Source organism: Polyodon spathula, chromosome 18 (genome assembly GCF_017654505.1).
Source record: "Polyodon spathula isolate WHYD16114869_AA chromosome 18, ASM1765450v1, whole genome shotgun sequence".
NCBI classification, from domain to species: Eukaryota; Metazoa; Chordata; class Actinopteri; order Acipenseriformes; family Polyodontidae; genus Polyodon; species Polyodon spathula.
In genome coordinates this window covers 1,404,348-1,430,947 of record NC_054551.1, presented here as the reverse complement: position 1 = coordinate 1,430,947, position 26,600 = coordinate 1,404,348, and the positions used below count along the sequence as shown (strand labels likewise).

At 41.2% G+C, this 26,600-nt stretch overlaps 1 protein-coding gene and 1 long non-coding RNA gene across 7 annotated transcripts in view; one reads left to right on the top strand and one right to left on the bottom strand.

Moving 5' to 3' along the window:
• Positions 1–26,253, bottom strand: part of LOC121330807 — a 33,554-nt gene extending 7,301 nt beyond the window's left edge. The window contains exons 1-2 of one of the 4 annotated variants that reach the window (XR_005951895.1): positions 26,214–26,253; positions 11,636–11,840 (exon numbers count right to left, since the gene is read on the bottom strand). This is a non-coding gene — a long non-coding RNA (uncharacterized LOC121330807). Of the gene's footprint in view, positions 1–11,635; positions 11,841–12,166; positions 12,254–26,213 lie in introns of those variants that run through there. The other 3 variants (XR_005951898.1, XR_005951894.1, XR_005951897.1) reach the window with 3 other exon arrangements.
• On the top strand, positions 12,292–17,499 carry LOC121330805 (ubiquitin domain-containing protein UBFD1-like). Of its 3 annotated transcripts, none has more exons than XM_041277609.1 (7): positions 12,292–12,322; positions 13,244–13,498; positions 13,825–14,033; positions 15,695–15,760; positions 16,070–16,175; positions 16,781–16,863; positions 17,247–17,455. In XM_041277609.1, the coding sequence occupies exons 1-7, from the start codon at positions 12,307–12,309 to the stop codon at positions 17,355–17,357; spliced, it is 846 nt and encodes a 281-aa protein (XP_041133543.1). In that variant the 5' UTR covers positions 12,292–12,306; the 3' UTR covers positions 17,358–17,455. The 3 variants fall into 3 exon arrangements, with proteins under 3 accessions (XP_041133543.1, XP_041133545.1, XP_041133544.1); XM_041277610.1 differs by lacking the exon at positions 12,292–12,322 and adding an exon at positions 12,339–12,612 and having other exon boundaries at positions 17,247–17,499; XM_041277611.1 differs by lacking the exon at positions 17,247–17,455 and having other exon boundaries at positions 16,070–16,219; positions 16,781–16,848.
• Positions 26,254–26,600: the final 347 nt, after the last annotated feature.

The following is a 26,600-nucleotide window of genomic DNA, read 5'->3' as shown; positions in this document are numbered from 1 at the left end:
TATTATTATTTTTGTTGTTTAAAATAAAAGTGCACAAATAAAGCTCTAAAAAAATCAAATTTCAGTTTCTGGGTCACGTTTTTTTATAGAGGCACAAACCCAAAATAAGGCCATGTTGGTCACAGTCAGAGATATAAACACACATATATTCCCATGCAAAGAGAGATAGTAAATAGTTTTATGAAAACCAGACAAGTGGTTCTTAAGATAAATCATTTCAACAGCTTAGCCAATCAGGCATCAGTACCTTCAGCAACAGCGAGCTACATTCACAGTACATGGTAAAACAAATGCCCATGCAAAGTTTAAATTCAGGCAAGAGTATGTAAGCCACTGATCAGAACAGCACCACTGTACAGTATCCATTTACCTCTGAGAATCCAGTATACTCTAAATAACACACTTCCATCCATCCCATCATGCTGTCATTTTACTAACTTTATTATAAGTGTACAACTGAGACCATCAACACCCATAATAGATATAGATAGATAGATAGATAGATATCTATATATATATATATATATATATATATATATATATATATATATATATATATATATATATATATATATATATATATATATATATATATATATATATATATATATATATATATATATATATATATATAAATAATAGATCTATATAATATTATTTAATATATATATATATATATATATATATATATATATGAGTCTGGAAAAATGTCCTTCAGATATCCTTCAAATATTTACACGACATACAGAATGCTGACTTTCATGATGAAGCCGACAGTGTTTCCTGTTACAGGTCCTCCGAAAAGCTCCCAGTGCCGACTGGGGACCCCCAGAGCTCTGCTTGTGTATCAAGAGGGGTGGGGTACATTGCTTTTGCTGATTTGACTGTTTGCAATATAAATAAAGTATAAAAAAACAAAAACAAAGTACTGGTCCCAGGGTCCCAAAGCATAGCAAAGTTCAAAACAGACAACAGCATGTGCCAGAAAACAGACGTCAAGTTCACTGCTATCCTTTGAATGCACCTCTAAAAATATTTTCTTTTACTTGTATTAATTCCTTGAAGATAAAATGCAGACATAGCTGTCTGTATGGGAGATAATGTTGGTTTCAACAAGCTGGTCCGCCCAGGTTCGGTTCTCGCTAGCTTAGTCCTGAACGCTAGATGTTACGTATATACCTGTTGTCCGCTCAGAGCCAGTCGGATGAAACAAGGGTGCAATGTTATGTTTATAAAAGAAGAAATGTGGACACTACAGTACCCCTGTAACTGTTCCCAAATCTAAAATCGGAGATCTACAATTCATAAGCTCTTACTCTAAAACCAATTTGCTGCTACTTGCTAGTCTACTTCGGGAGAAACCTTCAGCAGCTGACCTCGTGGCACTGAGGGTCTAACCCACAGATAGGAGTACAGGTCTTGAAGGCAGATTATGACCCTGCAAACAGAAAACAAACCGTAGTTAAGTGTCATTTTGCTTCAGGATGCTCTCTACATTACAAAGAGCTCAGCTTTCAGTTGTGTTTTTTTTTTTTTTTTCACAACAGATCTTATTTGCATTTTCATCAACTTTTACTTTAGGCTCCCTTAGAGAGTCTCAAAATGGAAATTGAATTACAATCCATGAAACAATTACTCCAGTACCTAAAAGCTCCTCCTGGTGAAGTATCTTGCTAAATGATCATAATGGACCATTACTACTTAATGCAAAGGATTAAAACCAGAGTGGCTTTTATTTAGATGCCTGTACTTAAACACATTACTCCAATTGCACATAAAATAGAAGAGATAAAAAGCCAAATATTGAAACGTCAGCTGTAATCATCTTTACAACCATGTTACTCTCCCACACCTCTGTCGCTCCACTGAAACACACACAAAGGCTTACACTCTTTCAGTACACAAACTGACTTGCCAGAAAGTTGCGTCCACAGCAGGTAGGACCATATGCCTCCTGATGCAGTGTCTCAGTGGGAGCAGCTATGTTTAGTTGTGTTTCAGAGTTGTGCTGCTTGTTAATACAGTACCTACCCTGGCAGATATACTGAGTACAGGAATTGTTCTTTTTTTTTTTTAATAGAAACACTCCCTGCTGTACACTAAAAATAAAATTAGCAGCCAGCACCTCCCAAGGGCAACTTTCCCATCAGGAATTTGGCAAGAAGCTTCTACATTCCAAGGTATCCTATTACATTCCCAAATGTATTTCTATCTCTACTACTGTAAATCTACAAATCAGAAATCCCTTATAACAGTACAAACTACCCAGAATTACAATTTTACAGTTTTACATCGTTCATAGTGCCCTCTGTTGGAACATCATCCACTTTGCTAAATGTTCCCAGATATAGATATGGATATTTTGACTGCTTTTTCCATTCAGCTGAAAGAGGATAATTTTGATGGCGATTGAAGGAATATGCAAATCAATAGAAGTACGTTCCTCAGCGGAAGGCCGCGCTCGATATATTGTGTCTGCAGAACATCTTCTCTGTGCGCTGCTCCTCATACTCTCGCTGTATGAGAACCTGCAGATCCTTAACCAGAGCCTGTCGCTGATTAGCATCGCTAATTCTCTCAAGCAAATTAATCCTTAGAAAAAAAGACAGCATAATGCCCGAGTTATCTTCACACACAGACACACAAACAGAAAGAGGACCTCAGGTGTCGAAGCAATGCAAATTCTGAGAAAAGCCACCACCAGCTCACAAAAAAGAAACTGAACGCTGTAGTCAACACCACCCAGTCTCCTTGGCTACACTGATCATTCCACAACAAGCATGCTATTGATGTATTAATTTAGAGTACAGTGTATGTAAATTAAAAGCTTATCATACCACTGTGTGTGTGTGTGTGTGTATACATACATATATACACACAGACACATACTGAGCATCAAAAGAAACATATCACTTATATTTGAGCATTAAAAGAAACTTATCACTTAGATTTAGATAAAATTCACTAAATGCGATCGAAAAATGACAAACTGTGTTTTAGAGCAGGTGCACTGACTTTTATTGTGCTGATTACCAATTAACACCACAAAGATGCTGCAAAATGATCTGACGATCTTGGGCAGCTGTTGCGACTCTTGGTCTCCCAGTTTGTGGCCTGGATTGATGTCTGGTTGTACAGTCTCGCCAGGTTTGAAATTGCTGGCTGTGTGCACCCAAGATGGCAAGCCACAGTACGCTGCCCTAGTCCAGCCTCCATCATGCCGATTGCAAAGAAGGTGCTGCTCTCTTGGAAAATTGTTTTTTTCTGTGATTTTCTTTATTGCTTTAATTCAAACTTGCAACTCAACAGCTAAAAATCACTCCATATGCAGCGTCCAATCAACTGTCTCACGAATTAGGTGATTAAGTGCACATGCTTCAGGCACAGTCACTCAAGCGTGTCGTGGTCAAGGATGAATGATCAGGTGATTAAAAAGAAACCAAAAACATTTTGTTTCATTTATGTACCTTATTTTTTCCCGAAAAGAAATGTGTTATAATAGTGATAAGTTTCTTTTGATGCTCGGTATGTGATATATATATATATATATATATATATATATATTATATATATATATATATATATATATATATACATACATACATACATACACACACACACACACACAGTATGTATGTGATACATATATATATCATCACATGTTTCTGATGGTGCAAGCCTATATTTAATACAGAAAAAGCATTAATTCACGAACAGCATTTAGGACACTTTATATCTACTGTACTGACAGCAGCTAGTGGTCCCTTATTTTAAAGTAATAATAAAAGACAATATACACTATATATACAGATCTAGATCATGGCTAAAAGTCTGATGCTAGAAAAGAGATTAAAATTAACAAGGTGAAATTAAAAAAAAAAAAAAAACAATAGATATGATTTCTGAAGAGAACCAGCTAATAGGCAAACTAATCTGACAGTGAAGCTGGCTGTTGTCGGTGTCTCTGGCGTGTTCTTAACTAGCAATTTACAAAACCAGCTGCCTGTTAGCACACAATGTGTGTTAATCTTGCAGTAACAAAGTCTGTAGTGGAGGTGCATCCACAGAAGCAACACTTGCATGGCTACATGTTTGTAATTTGACCGATTCTCTCTGTTCAAGGTGTCGTCAACTCAACAAAACACGACTGCTAAAACATGCGCTATCGCCACACTTATAGCACAACACCTCTGCTGCTCGGTTTGTTCAGTGACCCACCTGTTAAACTCAGGAAGCTGCTCGATATCCAGGAGAGCAGAATGGGTTGTTATTTTGGTCACATCTGACCAAGTCGATTTTCTGTACAAGCAAGAGGCACTGAGGGTGCAAAATCAAACAATTCATTGTTCCTAAACAACCTTTTAGTGCCATCTTGGGGAAAACCTAGAGGATTTCCCTGTTGCCAATCTGAGTAGTTCTATTCAAATTATAACTCATGCAGCAGCCACATCGCTGCTTCTCTGTTCCTGCTAAAAAGGTGTATCCCTACGCCATCTAGAGGTAAAATAATATCAATGCAGCTTGCAGATACTCTAGAGCAGAGTTTCTCAATCCTGATCTTGGGGACCCTTGTTTCTGCCGGTTTTCATTCCAACTCAGTTCTCAATTACTTAAATCAAACCCTTAATTGAACTAATAATGTGCTTAATTAGACCTTTTTAATTGTTCTCAGCTCCTAAACATTTGCCAATTTGAAGTTACTTATAAAATTGTATCATTAACTTGAACTCTCCAGCTGTTTAAAAGCTGAAAACAATTAAAAGGGTCTAATTAAGCTAATGAATAGTTCAATTAAGGGTTTGATTAAGTAACTGAGAACTCAGCTGGAATGAAAACCAGCAGACACAGGGGTCCCCCAGGACCAGGATTGGGGAAACCCTGATCTACAGGCTATGGCTAATACTATTTATAAGGAATCATTAAGAAATTAAGTAAGCACATCCTGGTTCATAACGCAAATACTTATGCGCGGTGGCACTGAAACTGCAGACACCTCTGCAAGAAAATAAAAGCTTTACAAGTAAAATTAGAGGTAGCAGTGCATTGAACAGTGTGGGCATGGTTTTAATCTTGCGTATAAAGTGGCCGCATCCTGTCGATGTTTTAAAGTGCTAACCTGGAGGTGAGGGGGCTGGAAGGGACAGAACCCATGGATGGCCCTCATACCTTACAGTAAAAACCAGGGGCCTTGCCTGTGAATCCTGAGACACAGTTGGTTATGATATCAAGCTGCACTCCAGGCAGGTACCCTGCTAGTGCGAAATGTTCAATGATGATATGTTCCTGCCGCTTGGAAAGATTGCTTCATTCCCTGCTCATGAACAAGGGGAGGTGTGCGAATGTGGGGGGCTTCCCAGCTGAAAGCTGGTGCTTGGGGGTTGAGACTTGCCACTCCGTGCCACGCAGGACGTGGCTCATTAACCATGCTGGCTAAATGGTACGTGGGGAAATGTGGCAAAGTGGCTAGTGGAGGGGAACAGGTATAACGGTGATGCGATGCAGGAGTGACAGGCAGACAACAGTTTCCAGTGACAAGGTGCTTTTATTTATAATCCAGGTCTGGTGACCGTTAAATAATAAATCCCCGGCTATACACAACAATGTGTAAAGCACGGGGATAGCAATAATACAGACACAGTCCCGAACAAAACGAACACACGGTCACCAGTCCTGGGTGAGTGCAGACGTGCTTGTGGTGGGTGAAGACACTGTATTTCGTGACGGTTCCGTGCAGTGGTGATCCGGATTGTGCTGACCCTGGTCGACAGCTCCGGACCGGTGAGTTAACTGTCTGGTGGTGCAAAACGCAGACAATTACAAACAAACACAACAAAACACAACACGTAATTCTCTTTACAACGAGAGCTCCTCTCTCGCTCCTTCTCTCTCCAAACGTTAACCCAAACGAAGGAAAAGACCAGCGTTACCCTGGCCCCTATATGTAATCCCGCATGATATCAAGATAAACGGTTGCAGCTGCCTTATTACTTGCAGCTGCCTCTCGTTTACCTTTCAAATCAATACGGTCTTACAACAGAGTCTCGCTTCTTTCCAGGCTGACCCACTTCCCTGACCCGGAAACGAACTGTCAGGCCAGCCCTTCCAGATACTTCTCCTCCCGTTCTTTAGCGCCCTCACAGGTTGGGAGGAAGATTTATCACCAGAACTCATCTTTCCGTCACATATCCCACCGCTCAGAGTGGAGCCGAAGGAACACTCGGCTAAATCTACCTTCCCCATTACTCCCCCCTCCCGGGAAAAATAATCCGCATTTTGGTGGTCTTTCCCCGCACGGTGTACCATGTGGTACATGAAGGGCTGCAATGCCAGATACCACCGAGTTATCCGGGCATTGCTGTCCTTCATTGTGCTTAACCACTTGAGTGGGGCGTGGTCTGTGACCAGATCAAATGAGTGTCCCAGCAGGTAGTATCGTAAAGAGTGAGTAGCCCATTTAATGGCCAAACACTCTTTTTCGACTACGGAGTAGTTGCGTTCCCGAGGTAACATTTTTTTACTGAGGTATAATATCGGGTGCTCTACTCCAGCTACTTTTTGGGACAAGACTGCACCCAAACCTACATCCGATGCGTCGGTGTGGAGGATGAATCTCTTGGTGAAATCTGGTGTGATAAGAGTGGGGGCCTGGCAAAGTGTACGCTTAATAGTATCAAACGCTCCCTGACACTCAGCTGACCATTTAATTAAATTTGGAGCACTCTTTTTGGTGAGGTCGACTAACGGGTTAACCACTGTGGCGTACTCGGGGATGAAGCGGCGGTAATAACCGGCTAAGCCCAGTAGTGACCTCACCTGAGTCTTGGTTTTGGGGATCGCTGCATCAACCAAAGCCTGGATTTTGGTGACTACAGGTCTCACCCTTCCATTCCCCATTAAAAATCCCAAATATTGAGTCTCTGTTTTGGCAAACGCACATTTCCTCAAGTTAGCTGTCAGCCGGGCTGCCCTTAGAGACTGAAGAACGGCTGCAACCCTAGCCAAATGCTCTCGCCAGGTGGAGCTGTATATCACCACGTCATCAATATACGCTGCTGCATATTCATGATGTGGGCGTAAAACCTGGTCCATCAGTCTCTGAAAGGCAGCGGGCGCACCATGTAGCCCAAACGGCATGGTTTTAAAGTGGAACAGCCCTTCTGGTGTTGAAAATGCAGTTTTCTCTCTGGAGCTGCGGGTTAAAGGGATTTGCCAGTATCCCTTCGTCAGGTCCACAGTGGAAATAAACCTCGCTTTTCCCAGTCTGTCTAAAAGTTCGTCGACCCGAGGCATGGGATATGCATCGAACTTAGCAATAGCGTTCACCTTTCTGAAATCCACACAGAAGCGGTTGGTGCCGTCTTTCTTAGCCACTATGACGATCGGACTGCACCACTCGCTCCTGGAAGGCTCAATCACCCCAAGCTCGAGCATATCCCATACCTCTTTGCGAACGCCACTTCGTCGACTTTCCGGGATCCGGTACGGCCTCTCTCGCACTGTGACACCTGGTGGAGAGATAATGTCATATTCAACTAAGTTTGCTCTGCCGGGCACGTCAGAAAAAACATCGCTGAACTCCTCAATAAGCTTACGCAGCTCTGCTGATCCGGAACCAATTGTTCCCCCATAGAAATCGCTCTTGTGCTCGGGGTCTCTGAACAGGGACCTAAATCATCCTCCATATTGCCTGGGGCTATAAATAAGACCTCCCTTGCCTGCCAGGGCTTTAATAAATTGACATGATAAATTTCACGTTCATTTCGGCGATCGGGCTGTCTAATTTCATAATTTACTTTCCCTATAGCCCGAATCACCTCATACGGCCCCTGCCATTTAGCACACAGTTTCGATTCAGATGAGGGAAGTAGCAGCATTACCTTGTCCCCTGGTTGAAAGGTTCAAATCCATGCATTTTTGTTGTAATGCTGCTGTTGTCAGTGCTGAGCCGATCTGAGGTTGTCTTGGGCCAAACGACCGACCAAATCCAGCCGATCTCGTAGTAGGAGCACATACTTCACTACATTTTTAGACGAGCCTTTGTGCTCCTCCCACCCCTCCCTCAGCAGGTCGAGAATGCCGCGAGGCTGCCGGCCGTACAGGAGCTCAAAGGGGGAGAACCCCGTTGAACTCTGCGGCACTTCTCTCACCGCAAAAAGGAGGTAGGGAAGAAGCGATGCCCAATGTTTCTGCTCCTGTGTTACAAATCGCCTCAGCATCGACTTTAAGGTCTGATTAAAACGTTCAACCAAACCGTCCGATTGTGGATGATAAACGGACGTCCTGATGGGACGTATTTTTAATATTTTGTACACCTGCTGTAACGTATTGGACAAAAAATTGGTTCCGTGATCAGTCAAAATCTCCTTGGGGATCCCTACTCTAGCCATAATCTGCGCTAACTCGGTGGCTATTGCAGCTGCACTAGTGGACCTCAATGGAACTGCCTCTGGGTATCGCGTTGCATAATCCACCACTACTAATATATGCGTATACCCAGAGTCAGAAGGTAGCAAAGGGCCCATTATGTCCATTGCAATGCGCTCGAACGGAGTGGAAATAATCGGCAGTGGGACCAAAGGGGCGGGGCGCACTCGACCTGGCGCTACTCGCTGGCAGTCTGGGCATGTGGCTACATATTTCGACACATCAGTATGAAGACCGAGCCAATAGAATCGAGCCAATATTCGCTCCCTCGTCTTCTCGGCTCCGAGGTGCCCCGCAAAAGGGATATCATGCGCCAGCCTCATGACCTCGGTCCGACAAGACGGGGGAACCAATAATTGTGTTACAGGCTGTCCTGTGCCCGCGGCTAGGTTTACCCTATATAGTAATTGCCCCTTTATACTGAAATGTGGATATACTAGCGGCCCAGCGCCATCAACATCCTTACCTTCAATGGACCGGACCTGCCCCCAAGCGTGCACCAGTGACGGGTCGTTCTTTTGGCCCCACACTAGGTCCGCGCTTGAGTACCACGGGTCCGGTATATTGAGAGGGGCTGGAATAACCTCTGCCCTAGTCGGCCCAGTAACCTCGCTCTCTCGGTCACACTGCGTTCCCACTCCCTTCGACTGGCGTTTGTTACCATTACAGCACTCTCCCACCAGACCCCAGCCTTGTCTCAAAGACGCTCCCTCCCATTTCGCGGTCCGTCTCTCCTTATTTGTTTTTCTAGGACGGAACAGAGGGGAAAACATTTCAGGATGAAAAGGAAACACATCACCAATCCGTTCCTTTTTCCCTTTTTCTGCCACGTTTACGTGTGTGGCTGAGACTGCCATTATTTGCACCAATTCTTTGAATTTTGGCCAGTCTCGGCCCAGAATAACTGGGTGCGGCAACCTTTCCGCCACCCCGACTACAAGGTGACGTTTTATCGGTCCTACCGATAAATATACTTTTAGGGTGGGGTATGCCGCCGTGTCTCCATGGATACAGGAGATGGCCACCTGACCTTGTGGCCGCCACGACATACCGCCCAAGAGAGCTGTCCTGATCAAGGTCTGCTCACACCCTGTGTCCACTAACGCGTGGGTTTTCACATTCCCTAAAACCACGTCAATCAGACAGGGCCCCTCCCAACCGTTTTCCCCCTGCTTACCCGTTCCAGGTGTCCAGTTGCATGCAGCCACGTCACACTCCATAGCAGCGGGGCATGACCTGGCCCTATGTCCTGGCTGGTTACACCTAAAACAGAGTGGAGGGACAGAGGGGGCATAGGTTAAATATCTGTCCCGCTGCTGGTAGGGCAACGGGGCAGGGGCAACACCTCTACCCCAGCTGGGGGCCATCCTCGGTCTCCATGGGGGGGAGGCAAGGGGGCCCAACGGGGTCGGCGGTCTGGGAGGTCTGGGTGCCGGGAACGAGGGTGATGGTGGTGGTGTTGGAGGAGAGGGAGGGAGAGGTTGGTTCCTGAGCAGGGCAGGGGCTGACAGGATCCCGACCCGGGCTGACGTCAGAGAGTCCTCAAAATCTTCGGCCAATTTGACCGCCTCCTCCAGGGTGTCAGGGTTGTGGCGCCGTACCCACGCCTGAGTTTCGGCGCCGACCACATGGCAGAATTGTTCCACCACAATGGCTTCCCCCATTTGTTGAGCGGTCTTCTTCTCTGGGGTCAGCCAATGGACCATGTGGTCGCACAACCGCTGTGCCACCACCCTGGGGCGTGTCTCCGGGGCTCTCCGGTACTCGCGGAACCGCGTCCGGTGGGTCTCCGCGGTGATGTTGAGACGACGGAGGATAGCCTGCTTGACTAGGTCATAGTCAGTGGCGTACTGGTCGCTCAGGGCTTGGTAAGCTGCCTGCGCTTCCCCGATCAGGCAAGGTCCTAGCTGGCTTGCCCAGAACTCCCGAGGCCATCCCGCCGCGGTTGCCAGCCGCTCGAACGCCACCAAAAATGCCTCCGGATCATCCTCCGCCGTCATTTTCATGGCCCGTGCCTTCGGGGCCGACATCAATGATGTTCCGGTAGGGGTCGCTCCTGCAGCAACGATCAGCCCTACCCGTTCAATGAGCGCCGTATAGCGCTCCTCCCTCCGTCTCTCCTCTGCATCCCGTCTGGTCTCCAGTGCCTGCAGCAACTCCGCCAGCGCGTTGCGGTCCATAGTCCCGTGTTCTGACACCACGTGTGGCAAAGTGGCTAGTGGAGGGGAACAGGTATAACGGTGATGCGATGCAGGAGTGACAGGCAGACAACAGTTTCCAGTGACAAGGTGCTTTTATTTATAATCCAGGTCTGGTGACCGTTAAATAATAAATCCCCGGCTATACACAACAATGTGTAAAGCACGGGGATAGCAATAACACAGACACAGTCCCGAACAAAACGAACACACGGTCACCAGTCCTGGGTGAGTGCAGACGTGCTTGTGGTGGGTGAAGACACTGTATTTCGTGACGGTTCCGTGCAGTGGTGATCCGGATTGTGCTGACCCTGGTCGACAGCTCCGGATAGGTGAGTTAACTGTCTGGTGGTGCAAAACGCAGACAATTACAAACAAACACAACAAAACACAACACGTAATTCTCTTTACAACGAGAGCTCCTCTCTCGCTCCTTCTCTCTCCAAACGTTAACCCAAACGAAGGAAAAGACCAGCGTTACCCTGGCCCCTATATGTAATCCCGCATGATATCAAGATAAACGGTTGCAGCTGCCTTATTACTTGCAGCTGCCTCTCGTTTATCTCTCAAATCAATACGGTCTTACAACAGAGTCGCGCTTCCATCCAGGCTGACCCACTTCCCTGACCCGGAAACGAACTGTCAGGCCAGCCCTTCCAGATGCTTCTCCTCCCGTTCTTTAGCGCCCTCACAGGTTGGGAGGAAGATTTATCACCAGAACTCATCTTTCCGTCACAGGAAACCATTACAAAAAGTATATGTCTAGACTGTTTCTTTCCTCAGTCTGTTTTGCAGGGCCTACTTTTTGAGCAACACCAGTCTCCGAGTGCTACAGAAATAAAGCTCCCATTGCATGGCAGTTTGATCCATTTCTGGTTGTACTATGAGTTTAACAGAGCACACCTGAACTTGTTACCTGTACACACTAGGGTTATCACCAGGAATGGGTGAAACTGCTATGCAATGGGAGTCTTATTTCCACCCCTGTCCATGTTATGCTTGAGTTGAATCACCTTGATGTAAAGAATGCATGGTGATAGTGTGTACATGTGGTCACTAGTTCCTGCCCATTCCAGCATGTTCTCGATCCTCTCTGCAGCCCCCGGGACAAGCCGGCTCTTGTCTGTGTCTTCCAGTCTCAGGAGGAAACTCCCTCCGTGCTTTTTTGCAAGTATGTAGTTGTAGAGAGCAGTGTGGAGGCATCCCAGAGGCAGGAAACTGGTAACAGTAATAAGAACACAGTGGTTGGATTTATCATTAATAAAACATTCAACATCTGCATACTTTTTTTTATAATTAAATTGTGACTTTAAACAGACCTTAATGTGTATTTTATATATATGCGTTTAAGTATATATCCGTTTATATTATGTAATCCGTTTAAGTAGTGTAATGTATTTGTAAGAACCATTTCCATGACCAGTGTGAACAAATTTAAATTACGTAGTGCTTCATTGTAAATTACAAATACAATCTTATATTTGTGTACCATCTGAGAAAAAATACAACAACACAGAAAATGAGAAAATTGAAAAATGAGATACTTCTAAAGCACAGCCACAGATACCGGTACATCTTCCGTGCAGGCCTTTTATAGAGCGCCAGATCACTACGGAAGCCCCGCTGCTCAATCTTCAGCACGCACGTTTCCCAGCAGGCATACTGCTCACTGTACACAATAATCATGGCGTGTGAGGATGGTGGGTATTGACATAGCATCCTACTTTTACACCGTTACAACAGCATTTCAGAAAAAGACAGAGGAAATGTGAATTGTAACTATTGGTAATGTTGATGGCTATTGTGTTAAGAGTTTGAGAGGGCCTGTAGTACAAACTGTATACGTACTCGGTCGCATTTGTGCATGCTTATGACAGTGTAGCTAAAATGGTTACATATAGTTTTGGACAAGAATGCCAAAATACCTTCCACGTAGGACTATAAAAGACACACGCGTTTGCAAGTGTATGCTATAACTGTCGTGTTCGTGGTAAGTTCCGACTTTCTTTTTTTTTTTTTAGAATTGTTTGGGTGTCGTTTATTACAGCTGTCATGCGCTGTTAAGACGAGCAACCGAAATAAGAAGATGACATTGTGTACCGTATAATTAACTTGCATTTTAAAAAAGCGTTAATGTGTTCTCTTTAATATTTTGTGTTTGTCGATTTATAGAACAAATAACGATTATTTTCACGTTCAAATAATAATAATATTATTAATAATACCGTTATAGTACAACAGGAAAGTTACAGAGATGGAGTAGTTACTGAATTAGAATCGCCTGCAAATTGCTGATTCAATAAAGTTTTTGAACCACAGGAAAACACGTTCTGGAGAAGACTATTTTTAGACTAACATTGCGCACTAGTTTTTGTGGGGTCTTAATCAGAACCGGTAAAATAAATCTGTACATGTGATTACTTGCACAATAGGTTAACGAAATCATGTTAGATTAAATACCACAAAGCGGTGTGTAATTCCATATCTTAACGTAACATTATTCAGCAGGTCCCATTAAACTTCATGAAGCAATATGTCTTGATTCTATAGGGTGAAACTAAACTTTTGGCCATAGCTGTAAGTGCCTTCAGTGACTTTTATGCCGTTAATTTATTTCGAAGGAAATGAAGCTGTTGTTATGGAAACAGAAGGCAGTCCTGAGAAAGAGGAGTCAGCCTGTGCAAACCTAGGAGACGGGGATGCACAAGCTAACGAGCAAAGCGTCCGAGACAACAGCTCTCAGTGCCAAACCTCCGTCAGCAACGGAAAAGAAGCGGTGGATTTGAAAATTATTTGGAACAAGAATAAGTATGATTTGAGAATCCCTCTCGATGGCACAGGAGCCAGTTTAAAAGAGAGGATCCACTCGCTGACAGGTGAGGCTGCATCGTCTCGTTGGGCGTCCTGGTAGCCTGACAGCTACCACATAGGGTAGGGGTCAATTCCTGTCTTTCAATTACAATTACATTTTTCAATTCCAATTCCTTTGAAGGAATTGAAATTGGAATTGATCCTTCAAAAATGTAATAACGGTTGTGTCATTTTAAATTACAGTTTTGATCAATGAGGTGATGGAATTGACGTGGAATTGAAACTGAAAAACAGGAATTGACCCCAACACTGGTCCCACAGATGAGTGTAATGCACAGATTTCATACAACACTGACCCACTGATCCCAGCGCAATGTGTTCCACTCTTCAGGTCTTCCACCCTCTATGCAAAAAGTGATGTACAAGGGTCTCCTGCCTGAGGACAAAACCCTACGCGAAATTAAAGTAACCAACGGGGCAAAAATAATGGTCGTAGGATCAACGATTAATGACGTTTTAGCGGTTAACACGCCTAAAGAAGTCATTCAACAAGAAGTGAAAGCAGAGGAAAACAAAAAGGAACCTCTATGCCAGCAAAAGGTAGCTAAATTGAAAATATTTTGATAGTTCATGTGATCTCTGTCGCTGATGGTTCATGTGATCTCTCAGTAGCTGATGGTTCATGTGATCTCTCAGTCGCTGATGGTTCATGTGATCTCTCAGTAGCTGATGGTTCATGTGATCTCTCAGTAGCTGATGGTTCATGTGATCTCTGTCTCAGTAGCTGATGGTTCATGTGATCTCTCAGTAGCTGATGGTTCATGTGATCTCTCAGTAGCTGATGGTTCATGTGATCTCTCAGTAGCTGATGGATCTCTCAGTGTGATCTCTCAGTAGCTGATGGTTCATGTGATCTCTCAGTCGCTGATGGTTCATGTGATCTGTCTCAGTAGCTGATGGTTCATGTGATCTCTCAGTAGCTGATGGTTCATGTGATCTCTGTCTCAGTAGCTGATGGTTCATGTGATCTCTCAGTAGCTGATGGTTCATGTGATCTCTCAGTAGCTGATGGTTCATGTGATCTCTGTCTCAGTAGCTGATGGTTCATGTGATCTCTCAGTAGCTGATGGTTCATGTGATCTCTCAGTAGCTGATGGTTCATGTGATCTCTCAGTAGCTGATGGTTCATGTGATCTCTCAGTAGCTGATGGTTCATGTGATCTCTCAGTAGCTGATGGTTCATGTGATCTCTCAGTAGCTGATGGTTCATGTGATCTCTCAGTAGCTGATGGTTCATGTGATCTCTCTGTCGCTGATGGTTCATGTGATCTCTGTCTCAGTCGCTGATGGTTCATGTGATCTCTGTCTCAGTCGCTGATGGTTCATGTGATCTCTGTCGCTGATGGTTCATGTGATCTCTCAGTCGCTGATGGTTCATGTGATCTCTCAGTAGCTGATGGCTCATGTGATCTCTCTGTCGCTGATGGTTCATGTGATCTCTCAGTAGCTGATGGTTCATGTGATCTCTGTCTCAGTAGCTGATGGTTCATGTGATCTCTGTCTCAGTCGCTGATGGTTCATGTGATCTCTGTCTCAGTCGCTGATGGTTCATGTCAGTAGCTGATCTCAGTCGCTGATGGTTCATGTGATCTCTCAGTAGCTGATGGTTCATGTGATCTCTCAGTAGCTGATGGTTCATGTGATCTCTCAGTAGCTGATGGTTCATGTGATCTCTGTCTCAGTAGCTGATGGTTCATGTGATCTCTCAGTAGCTGATGGTTCATGTGATCTCTCAGTAGCTGATGGTTCATGTGATCTCTCAGTCTCATGTAGCTGATGGTTCATGTGATCTCTGTCTCAGTCGATGGTTGTTCATGTGATCTCTGTCTCAGTCGATGGTGGTTCATGTGATCTCTCAGTAGCTGATGGTTCATGTGATCTCTCTGTCGCTGATGGTTCATGTGATCTGTCAGTAGCTGATGGTTCATGTGATCTGTCAGTAGCTGATGGTTCATGTGATCTCTGTCTCGGTCGCTGACGCTCCATGTGATCTCAGTTGCTGACGGTCACAATTTTAGTAGTGGGGTTTACTCCCTAGGGTGGGCCTGCATAAAGGAGAGGGCTGTTCTGTGGTCATTCTGAGAGTTTACAAGTGAAGATCATGTTCTGTGTTAGAAATTAAACATTAAACTGCACGATGGTTGCGTTCATTTTGACTGCGGTGCTGGGAAAACTAAATATGTGCACAAATTCTCTTCTAGCAACACAGAAAAGTGTTAGACAAAGGAAAACCGGAAGACATAATGCCCTCTGTAAAAGGAACAAAGGTAAGCATCATTTTTAATACGTTGTGTGTGAAAGCCTCATATCTCACTCCATACTCAACAAAGCCCTGTTTTAATTTAGAATATTTCTCTAGGTGTTTGTAGTCATTTTGCTATTATTGATTTTCAGTTGTTGGAACTGTAAAGTGATGGGGAGTGTATTTTATCCATTGCAGGTTACTCTCAGTGGATGCTAGTGTTCATTAACAGAGTTAATAAGCACACAAGAACAGTAATGAAGCCATTTATCACAACAGAGCCCTTTCACCACCACTAGGGGAGCCGCTGATCATTTTTTCATTTGTTCTGCAGGAACGCTTGCCAACAGTGCCTTTATCTGGAATGTACAACAAATCAGGTGGGAAAGTGAGGTTAACGTTTAAACTGGAGCAGGATCAACTCTGGATCGGAACCAAGGGTAAGAGCAGCCAGGCACGAGCTGCTGTCTGTGCTGCCATCCAGGTGGGGGAGGCTGAGTTCAGAGACAGACTCAAAATGAAAAATAGTCTGTCTTGCAGTTCATATGTGTACATCATGCATGTGTTTTTATTATAAAGAAGAAACCAAGCTTGGTTTGGTTTGTGTAACATGTTAAATGGTATTTGTATAGTATGCACTCGTATGCAGTCATATGTCATAGTGAGGCTTCACCCTCCTCTGTTGTGGTTGGTATACCTGTGACCCAGTTCCAGATTCCAGAAAGAAAGACCGCCACCCAATCAGAAATCCTGAAATGTCAAGTGGGTCCCATTTCTGGAAAAGGTTAGGAGCCACCGCTGCCAGTGGGAAACCTGCTCAGAGATGGGTTGATGGTTCTAGCTTCTCTGGTTGGTTTAGATTTTCCTATCAAATCAATAGAAATTCCTCCATTATGTGTTGGATCAGTTCACCCTGTGCAGGATGAATTTTATTGTTTGAAACAAAAAACAGTAAGTGACCATTTTCATGCTGTTAAAAAAAAAAAAAAAAAAAAAAAAAAAAAAAAAAAGCACTAGTTTTGTTGTTGTTTTTTGTTTTTTACAGAGAGAACAGAGAAGCTCCCAATGGGCTCGATCAAAAATGTTGTAACTGAACCTATTGAAGGACATGATGACTATTACATGATGGTAGGTACTAAGACAGTGGTCCTCAAAGTTGTGCCCGCAGGCAAATTCGTGCCCACGAAGCCAGACAATTGTGCCCGCGGCAGCTGTTCTTAAATTATGGGTTGTTAACACATTTCTGTCGGGTCGTAGCGTAGGAAAATAAAGAAAGCTTTAAACACGTTTTCCAACAAAAACGCCACAGCAGTCTGTTGACAGTAGTGCTAGTTTAAGCTGTGCTTGTACGTACGAATATGAAAAAGCAAAAAAAAACACAATATCTGACCAATTACACAATTCACCCCCCACAGTATTGAAATTATAGGTACGGAGACAGAAAAAAAAAGTAATGTTAAAATAAGTATCTAATATGTAAATTTTTATTTTTTTATTTATTTTTTTTGTAGGCATTTCAGCTTGGTCCAACAGAAGCATCTTACTATTGGATTTACTGGGTTCCTGTGCAGTATGTTGATGCAATCAAAGATACAGTCCTTGGAAAGTGGCAGTACTTTTGAGTCTGCCTCGTGGAGAACTGAGATTTTAAAAACCAAAGGACATTAAGGAGACAACCAACTGAGTCTGGCCATCCTGAAGAACTCTGACCATGAAAAAAATAGTAAAAGAAAAAAAAACAGAAAAATTAAAAAAGAAAAATATATATATATATATATATATATATATATATATATATATATATATATATATTATATATATATATACGCTAACCCACGGTGCCATAGGCATTGCGTTATCTGTCTTTATTTATTTTTTAATCCTTTTAAGTTGCAGTATCCCTTTTCATGGGCCTACTTCATCTTGCCTTTTGAAAAACCTGATTTAAACCTGTGAAACAGATTGAGCACAGATTACTGACCCTGCAGCCACTCTCAGAAAATAAAACGATGAATTGAAGGAAATATTACCGCCCGATAAAATAAATTTTTTAAAAGACCGTCGTCTGTTCTTAATTGAGACAGAGGGCTATGCAAGAGATACAAGCCAAGTGTGTTTGGAGCGCTAACTAGATCTGTGTAATTCGTGTTTTTATTTATAAAAAGACAAAGCTGCTTACGGTAAGATTACTAAGGGACAAGGTAATATTGCTCGTTCTGGACTGAAAATATTTTTCTCTAGAAATAATTTTAGACTGAAGCAACTGCATTCCTGTCTCCTCAGAGTTTACACTCATTTTCGGCTTTGTAGATTTACTGTTTTGAATATATGAAATATTGAAATTACTTGTCAACTGTGTGAACACAGCAGCATTTTAATTCAGCTAATTGGGGTATGTTGACTGATGATTGAAGCATTTAGTCATGAGCGGTTTCACCAAAAAAAAAAAAATAATAATTTTAAAAAGCATTGTGTTCTCATTCTTATTTTGTATCTGCCAGTAAAATACCTTGCCAAACACACTGGTCTAGTGTAATCCCATCATCATTAAATTTTACTTTCAGTTTTTCTTATGTTTGAATGGACATTTTTAGGTGTGTTTTGGGGTTTTTTTTGTGTGTATATATAATTTCCTGTAAATAGTAAATAGATTTTCCTGGTTTTCAAATATAGCCTGGACAGAATACAATCTCAACGCATCATAGCCAGTATTTAGTTTTAAAGTATAAAAGCCGATTACTTTTTTAGTATCAAACCTTGTAAAAAGGACTAGATATGTTTTTATATTATTATTATTATTATTATTATTATTATTATTATTATTACATACATACAGTATTTATTAATAGCTGTTCCTATCTGTCTTAAGCAATTTAAAAGATTTCAAGGTGGGCTATTTGAAGTAATTCATGGGTGTTGCAGCTTGAAAAACATTATCAGGAAACAAAAAAAACAAGGACCCTTAATTTGTTAAAATGCAATACCACTGTCTTATTTTTTACACTAGTAACAGATTGAAGTCCTGCAACAATATTTAATTATTTCTTTATTTTTTGTAGGTTTTATTTTTTTATTTTTACATTTTTCACAATTTGAACCTATGGGACAACTTCCCATTTCTCTGATTGGGCCAAAGTATATTGTCTAATTATAGGGGTACAACTGTTCAGCATGTGTCAAAGAATCATGATACTTTCTTATCATGGTGTATCTTAACAGAGAAAAGCTCTGGCCAAAGGTTTTGCAGCACCTTGATTTTTAGGTTTGAGACTTTTTTTTTTTTTTTTTTTTTTAACTGTAGAATTTACAAATGTTGCTTCATAAAGTCGAATGAAACCTGCTGAATAATGTTCTGTTAACCTGTTGAATTCCATGCCGCTTTGTAGTTTTCCATATACTTGATGAGAAACTGGCAAAAATATGACATTTTGAAGTCTAAAATGAAATATTGTACTGCTATTATGACTTCCAGTAGACTTTTGTGATATCATGTTGTAGTTTCTTTGATTACATGATTTTAAATAAAATATCTAAATTATGTTTTAATTATATTATTATTATTATTATTATTATTATTATTATTATTATTATTATTGTCTCAATTCTAAAATTGTAGGTGTTGCAAAACTTTTAGCCATAGCTGTAGATTCCAAATTAATTCTTCATGAATAGGGTACCTATCTGCAGCACTGCATGCCACCAAAAAAGATCCCCATTGTGCAATTTCAAGTATCGTGCGAGCCTTACCTCTGCTGTCATGAGGGTGTAACCAACTCAAAATGAAACTCTGGAATTCGATGTATTGCCAGATGTTTTATCATTGATGCATATGAGTTACCAAAATACCTGTGTATATGTAGTTTTGGTTTTTTTCTAAATGGCATTACATATTCAGATCTGGTTATAACCTGAGCCTGTTTGTTATCTGCTCTCCAGTGCATTTGAGATGAACTCTACAATATTATTCAGACCTTCACCAATGACCGATGATCTATACCTGTTTGCCTTCTGGTTAAAAACACACCCTGGTTACTTTATTGCCACCTGACTGACCCTATTATAATATTGGGCTACAGTTTGCCCTGATCACAGTCTTGACATATAGTTGCCGTAGATTCTTCAGAGTGCTGGAAGGTGACTAGACAGACGCAAATCTCTCAAGTAATTACAATTTCACAGAGAGGTGGGCAGATGACTGTGAAGACAATAACGAATAAAACAATTAGTTTAGCGTAGGCATAGGAACTGCCGGGGCCAAGGGGGGGCCAGGCCATACCAATATTTAGTTTTGGGGGGCCAGATTATCTTTTGCCCCACCCCCAATAGTCGCAGGAAACTAAATCCGCTGGCCATCACAGATACTGCCGTCACAATTACGATTTTTTTTTACATTTTGCTGGTCCCAGGGAAATAACGGTAATTTCATGATGCGCCAGTTAAGAACAACCAATGAGAGCGGTGTGAGGACACCCGAAATTGTAACATGCATTTTTTTCACTTTCAAGGAAGTCTTGAAGAAGGTTGCCTGGTAACAGTTCAATGAAGAGCTAAGGTATGCATTTTACTATTTTTCTTAAGAGCAGAATATTTAGACTACTAATGCGCATTAGCCTACAAACAGTAAATAGCTCTGAGAAGGTTTCATTTTGGGGGGGGGGGGGGCAACTCCCTTGGATTAATACAGTCCATAGTCAATTTGTAGATAAAAGTATTCTTGCATGGTCATGTTTCAAAAGTCAGCGAGCAACAATGTTTACGCGTTTCGACAGTTTGCCTTCATCAGAACGCTGTGAAAGGCATGTGTTTCAAACATTTAAATATTTCAAAGCCAGGACCACACCTTATATCAATAATTAAAAACAATTTGCACCTAATCAGGAGTCAGTTAGTTAACAGTCAAAATTGTTTTGACAGGTGATAATCAAAACATGATTACGAACACTTCAAACATTACAAAAGTAATTAATAAATATGTATATCTCCTCGGAAAATATTAGATTAACGGACATAAATTAATATTGTCGTTGAGACCCAATGGTTCTTATGTGTTCAAAGTAAGAATCCAATGTGCTTCTCTACGTAGCAGAATATTTATCAAATTCCCCCCTCTAGCTGGTACGTTGATTTTCTCCAAACCCACAAACCTCAGTGACTGCTGAGAAGATCCTGAGATGTTGGGCTTGTGTGAAGTGTTTTGCCATAGCATGGTCATGATTCTGATTTCGAATAGCTGCTTTGTGTTCTGCAATCCATGTTTTCACTAAGCTTCTCTTAGGTTGTCCAATATAGACCAGACCACACGGGCAAGTTAACATAAATTACACCAGCAATGTTGTAATTTATAAACCCTTTTATTTAAATTTTTATCCCTGACCTTGGATGGGGAAAATGGTTTGTATTCGTGGTGTTGGAACAATGTACACGATGCCCACGTCTGTAATTACATTAGGAGGGTTAATTGAAAGCCAAGTTTGATGATATTCTATTTTAGGACTAAAGGAATGCACCAAGATATCCCTTATATTCTTGGCGCGTTTAACTTTTTGGATGGTATTTCGGAAGGTGTTATGAACCTAATTTATTAATGAAGTTACTGTCACTGCAGATAAGATACGGTGTCACAAAAGTAGTTAAGTACTAACTGTATCCACAGATTTCCTTAGTTCTTTTCTTTGCTAAGTAAGTCATTATTATAAATATTATGGCGCTTTATCCGTGGCGACTTCCAGGGTTTTTCAAGCATTCAAATTATTATGCAACTGTAAGCATATTTCTTATTTTTTATTCAATTTTTTCTGTACTACTTTCAATATTAAATGCTTGAAACTAATTTTCCACAAAAAAAAATGTAATCAGGTTGATCATTATATAATTTCATACATGACATGTTACAGTTAACCGAAATATAGCACAGCAAAGAGGCAAAGGCAGGAAGCAACTCACCTTGTTTAGCTTTGGCATTAAATGCACTCTAATGCATCAAGACCTGCTTGAGTTTCACCATGACTCTCCAAAACCACTGTATGTTGTTGCATATATTTAAACAGAGAACTGACAATTTGTGCCTGACAGATATGTGTGTCAGTGTAAATGAGAGGAGGCGCAACTTTTTTGCTATATATATATATATATCATTTTGTAACCTGTCCCCCCAATGTCAAACATCTTCCTATGCCTATGTGTAGTTCTAGGAAGTAACATTTAAATTGTTGTTCTGTCTGTTGTCTTGTCTAACCATTACCATTGTTTTGTGTAATTTGACTTTGACAGTTTGCTAATGACACATGTTTTAGTGGCATAGTTAAGCGGTAATAGAAGTCATTTTTTTATTTCCTGGTAGCTAACAGAACTGTTTTAGTTAAGCAACATTCGCAGTTATATAACTATATTTTTAAGGTATTCTACATGTCAGTTTGGGTGCGGTTGAATACCGTGGGCTGTTACTTAATTGCAAACCATGCCAAACTGCATTGAACTCTGAGGTCATGGAAGGTGCCTTAAGCCTTTCTCATGCTCCTCAATTCACATACACTCTCAATCTTTGCTCTTTGTTGGTCTCTGCTTCGTGTCTTCTGCTGTTGCTTTCTGTGATGTGTATCGGCGAGGGTTAACTTTTGCAACCTCCCCCAACAGTTATAAGCAGCCGCATGCACAGTGGGTGATGAGAAAGAGAAATAGTGTGTAGCTCTCCTAGTGAACCATAATCTGTACCATAATGTCAGTTGCATCAGCTGCATGCATTTCTCATTAAGAAAAAACAAATATTCCTGATGCCACAAGTGATTATTCTCCATCAGTCATGTTGTACCAGTCGCAAAGTCTCAAATACAGAGCGACCAGGCAGAGTCTGGCTAAAGGTGTGTGTTTTCTATGTACTGTTTAAAGTCGTAAGCGAGCAAACTTTTTTCTTTTTAAAGCAGTAGAACTGTATGGCAGACTTTTTCTGTGTCTCTGGTTTTGTAATTCCTTTGTTTTTTGTTTGTTTTTTTTGTTTTCACGTTAATGAGGGCTCCATCTGCCAGTGATGAAGTGAGAAATTCTCTTAATGGTCCGTTTCTCCAGCCACAGCTTACTGTCCATGTGTTGAAGTCAAATAAGGAATAAAACAGTTAGTTTAGGTCTAGGAAGTAATATTTAAATTGTTGTTCTGTCTATTGTTTTGCTATTTTTTATCCATTACTGTTGTTTTGTATAATTTGACTTTGACAGTTTGCTAACGACACAGTTTTCACTGGAATAGTTAATACTGTTCTTTGTTGTGTTCTTTTCTGGTAGCTAACAGAACAATTTTAGTTATGCAGCATTTTGTAATTATGTAAAAGGTGTGCTTCAGCTGCACTGTAAATGTTAGTTTGGGTGTGGTTGAATACTGTGGGCTGTAAGTGATAGGGCCCTGTTTTTCAGGTATCGGGTTGAAGATTAGTTCATTTAAAATTTAAAAACAAGCAAACAAAACGTACAGTAGATGTTGCGATGGGATTTTTATTACTTTTTATTACATCTTATTAGCTTATTAACTTGACATTGTCAAAGCATTACAATGGACAAACAGGTACATCCTGGTACCTGTGCTTTAGGTCACATGATCTAATTGCTGCTTGACCATTGGAGGGAGTTTGAACTATAAAAAAGGAAGTGATTAGGTACCAGGAAGCAGAAGCAGCATTTAATTTCAAGCAGATGCATGATATCCCAGATTAAACTGTAACATTTTATATCTAAGCCTATATTTCCAACACAAGAAAATGAAGGCCGTGTTGCATTTAAAAATCAATAAATATACTAATTCCCTTATTTGGCATACCATGGTAAAATAGAATATTGCAGTGAAACATAGTAAAAGCACAGGTTGGCATGGTAAAATGGTTAAACATGGCAAGACATGGTAAAAGCATACCCGACTGCACAATTGCCATCCAAATCAAATTAGCTTGCAAACTTTTACAAGGGGCGAGAAGCAGAGCCAGTGGTTAAAAAGCAAAGGTACATTCATGGCGGAGTAATGAGGGAGAGTGGTTAATAAAGATCGAATCTGATGCATCAACAGTGCATGCTGTGATAGAGCACACACATCAAGGTGAACAAAGTATCTCTTCAATATATATTTCTCCTTTCTGAAAACAAAGTACTGCTGATAATTTTGGGTGTTCTGCAGTGTAATGTCATGACTTAGGTGCATGATTTAGGTGAACATGTTGGAATGCCATTGCTGTGCTTGCAGCTGATTGCTCAAAGGTACAGAACTTGATAAGCAGGTCTCCTCGGCAGGGATGGAGAAATCTAGAAAAGTGGTTTTGTGACAGGATAGGGCCACGGCTAGTGGTTGCAATAGAGGCTTTTTGTGAATCCTGAGATTTCAGTGTCTCAAATCCCAGGATGCTAACATGTCTACGGAAAAAAAAAAAAAAATGCGGTCGCAGACAGATAAGATCCTGGTAAAACTTTTAGCATTTACAAAAATAGCTTTGTTTAAATCTGTCCCCTTACCTTATTAACCCCTGAATTCAAGTAGTTAGTCACACAGCAAAGGGGATTGTGAAAGCAGAATGAAAAGAGATAAACTTGAGTACAGTTTTTTTTTTTGTTTTTTGTTAATGTCAAATACAGGCAAATAAGCAAAAAAAAAAAACGGAAATGATGCTTCCTGCTATGCAGTTTTCATAAAACAAATAGCAAATTCCAGTTAATTGTAGAACTGACCGTATATACTGAATGTCTCTTTTGTCGCGGTCAATAAAAGTAGTTTTTCATTTCCCTCTGTCATGTTGAGTGGAGTAGCTGCAGACCGTGGTTGTTATCATTAAAGCAAATTTCAAACCTCATTGTTTTAATTTCAGCGGCAAAGGCTGGTTGCCTAGTTAGTAAAAACAGTTAATGTGGTTAATAAAGAAACAGTTTGATAACTGGTCTCATTTCAGATATAGGCATTCATTTACATATCAGACCTCATTTTTGCTGCCTTTTGTCACAACGTCAAACACTCCCTCCCTCCCTCACTTAACTGACTATAAAAACCTGCTACAGCAGATACTGTTACATTACTTCAGACAGTCAGAGAATATGAACTGAGATCCAGATCAAGGAAAACAGGTAGGGATCACTGACTAACTAAATGAAGGAATTAGTAATTATTTGGGTTAGAGTTAAGTGCAGTGGTTGATATGAAGCGAACCACATTGATTTATTGCATCCTGACATACCATGCATATAGAAGGGTGCATTTCTTCAGGAAAGGGTCACTTTGTTTTAGGGGGCATTAAGTATGCAGTAAGACCTTCCCGGGTTGGCATTATTGGGCAATAATGAGACCCAGCATCGCAAGCAGAGATCCTTTTAGCCCCTGGAAGGTCCGGTATTTCCCAATAACGCCCACTCTGATTGTTCTTGCTGTGCTTAGAAAAAGGACAAACTAGTTTTGTGGTTTAAAATTTGAACAGAGAAGTTTTGTTTATTTTTAATCCTGCCGAGTAGGTGGCGCAAGGATATCTGTTTAAATAAGTGATTCATTTGGATTTTAATAATAAATAAATACAAATGTTTATAAAAAGTAAAAAAGAATGGTAAAATTTTAAAGTAATAGACAAAGGTAAAGATAAGGGTCTGGTAATGTGGCAAGGCAAATAATAATAATATATAAATGATATATGTTAAAAAATATTTTGTATTAAAAGATATATGTTAATACATCTCTAAATAACTTCCTGTTCAATTAGGAGATACCTCTAAATCAAATAGATGTATATATAAAATTTAATTTAAAATATCTCTAAATGATCATTTGGCTTGCCAAACTGGTTGTGGTATCTAGCAGATGAAGAGTTTTGTTACTCAGTTGCTTGTAATGGGAACGATTTCTTAAGGAATGTGAAGTTGCAGGTTTTTGACACTGAAAAAATATGCTAAAAACATTCAGAAAGGAGAAACACCCAAAGTCACCAGACCAGAAATAATAAAATTAAGGCTTTTAACTTAGGAACTTGTGCAACAGGTTTTAACATCTATCAAGTAGGTCACTCCCAAGATGGCAATAGGGAAAAAAGGAAAACCCTGATTAAGGGTTTTTTGCTGTATTTTTTTTTAATTGAGCAAGGACTTATAAAATTACCAGCACCATTCCCAAGCACACGATCAAGCACAGTTAAAAAAGCTGATTAGCTCAAACGAAAACACTTCAATTTAACAGCAATTGTTTCAATTCAGCAACAATCAGATGACAAGTTAAAAAAAGGCTCAGCCCTTAGCAGCAGTGTATACTACAAAACAATCTATCTCAAACAAACAAATGTTAACCTATATGTGGGGTTCAAGGGGCAGAGCTAGGCACCAACAACCTATCATCTCCTGTCATCAATTAAATCTACCTTATTTAAACATTAGTCACCTCTACCTAGCTGTCTTGTGTTTTTTCGTTTGGCATAACCCTAAGCGATTTTTCAAGACCCATCAACTTTCGTATACCTCAATAGTGGAATACTTACAGCAGTCGTCATTGGATTCAGAGGATTCCCAGGATTTTCTGTCATTACCAGATCATTCTCCTCCAGCTTCAATCCAGGGTCCATCCAGTCTCCGTTTTTCTGCCCTTCTGGTATTTCAGTTACATCTGATCAGGCTCCCGACCAGGCTCTCGTCCAGGTTCCAGTTCAAATGTTGCCTACCGTTCCTGCCACTCAAACATCGAATCGGCACCGATCCAAGCGACTTCGGCCTCAGGACGCCCCTCCGGATCGATTGTTTTGGAAGCCTCTTCGTATGTCAGATAACCTCAGAGACGGTGCCCCTCTTGGTATGTCGGGTCACCTCAAAGACAGTGGCCCCCCCTCCTGTTTGTCGGGTCTCCTCAGCGACAGAACCCCCCCTACTGT

Coding starts and splice junctions, on each gene's coding strand:
- LOC121330805 (XM_041277609.1), top strand. Junction 14,034..15,694: donor AACCTCTATGCCAGCAAAAG/GTAGCTAAATTG, acceptor ATTCTCTTCTAG/CAACACAGAAAAGTGTTAGA. Junction 16,176..16,780: donor ACTCTGGATCGGAACCAAGG/GTAAGAGCAGCC, acceptor TGTTTTTTACAG/AGAGAACAGAGAAGCTCCCA.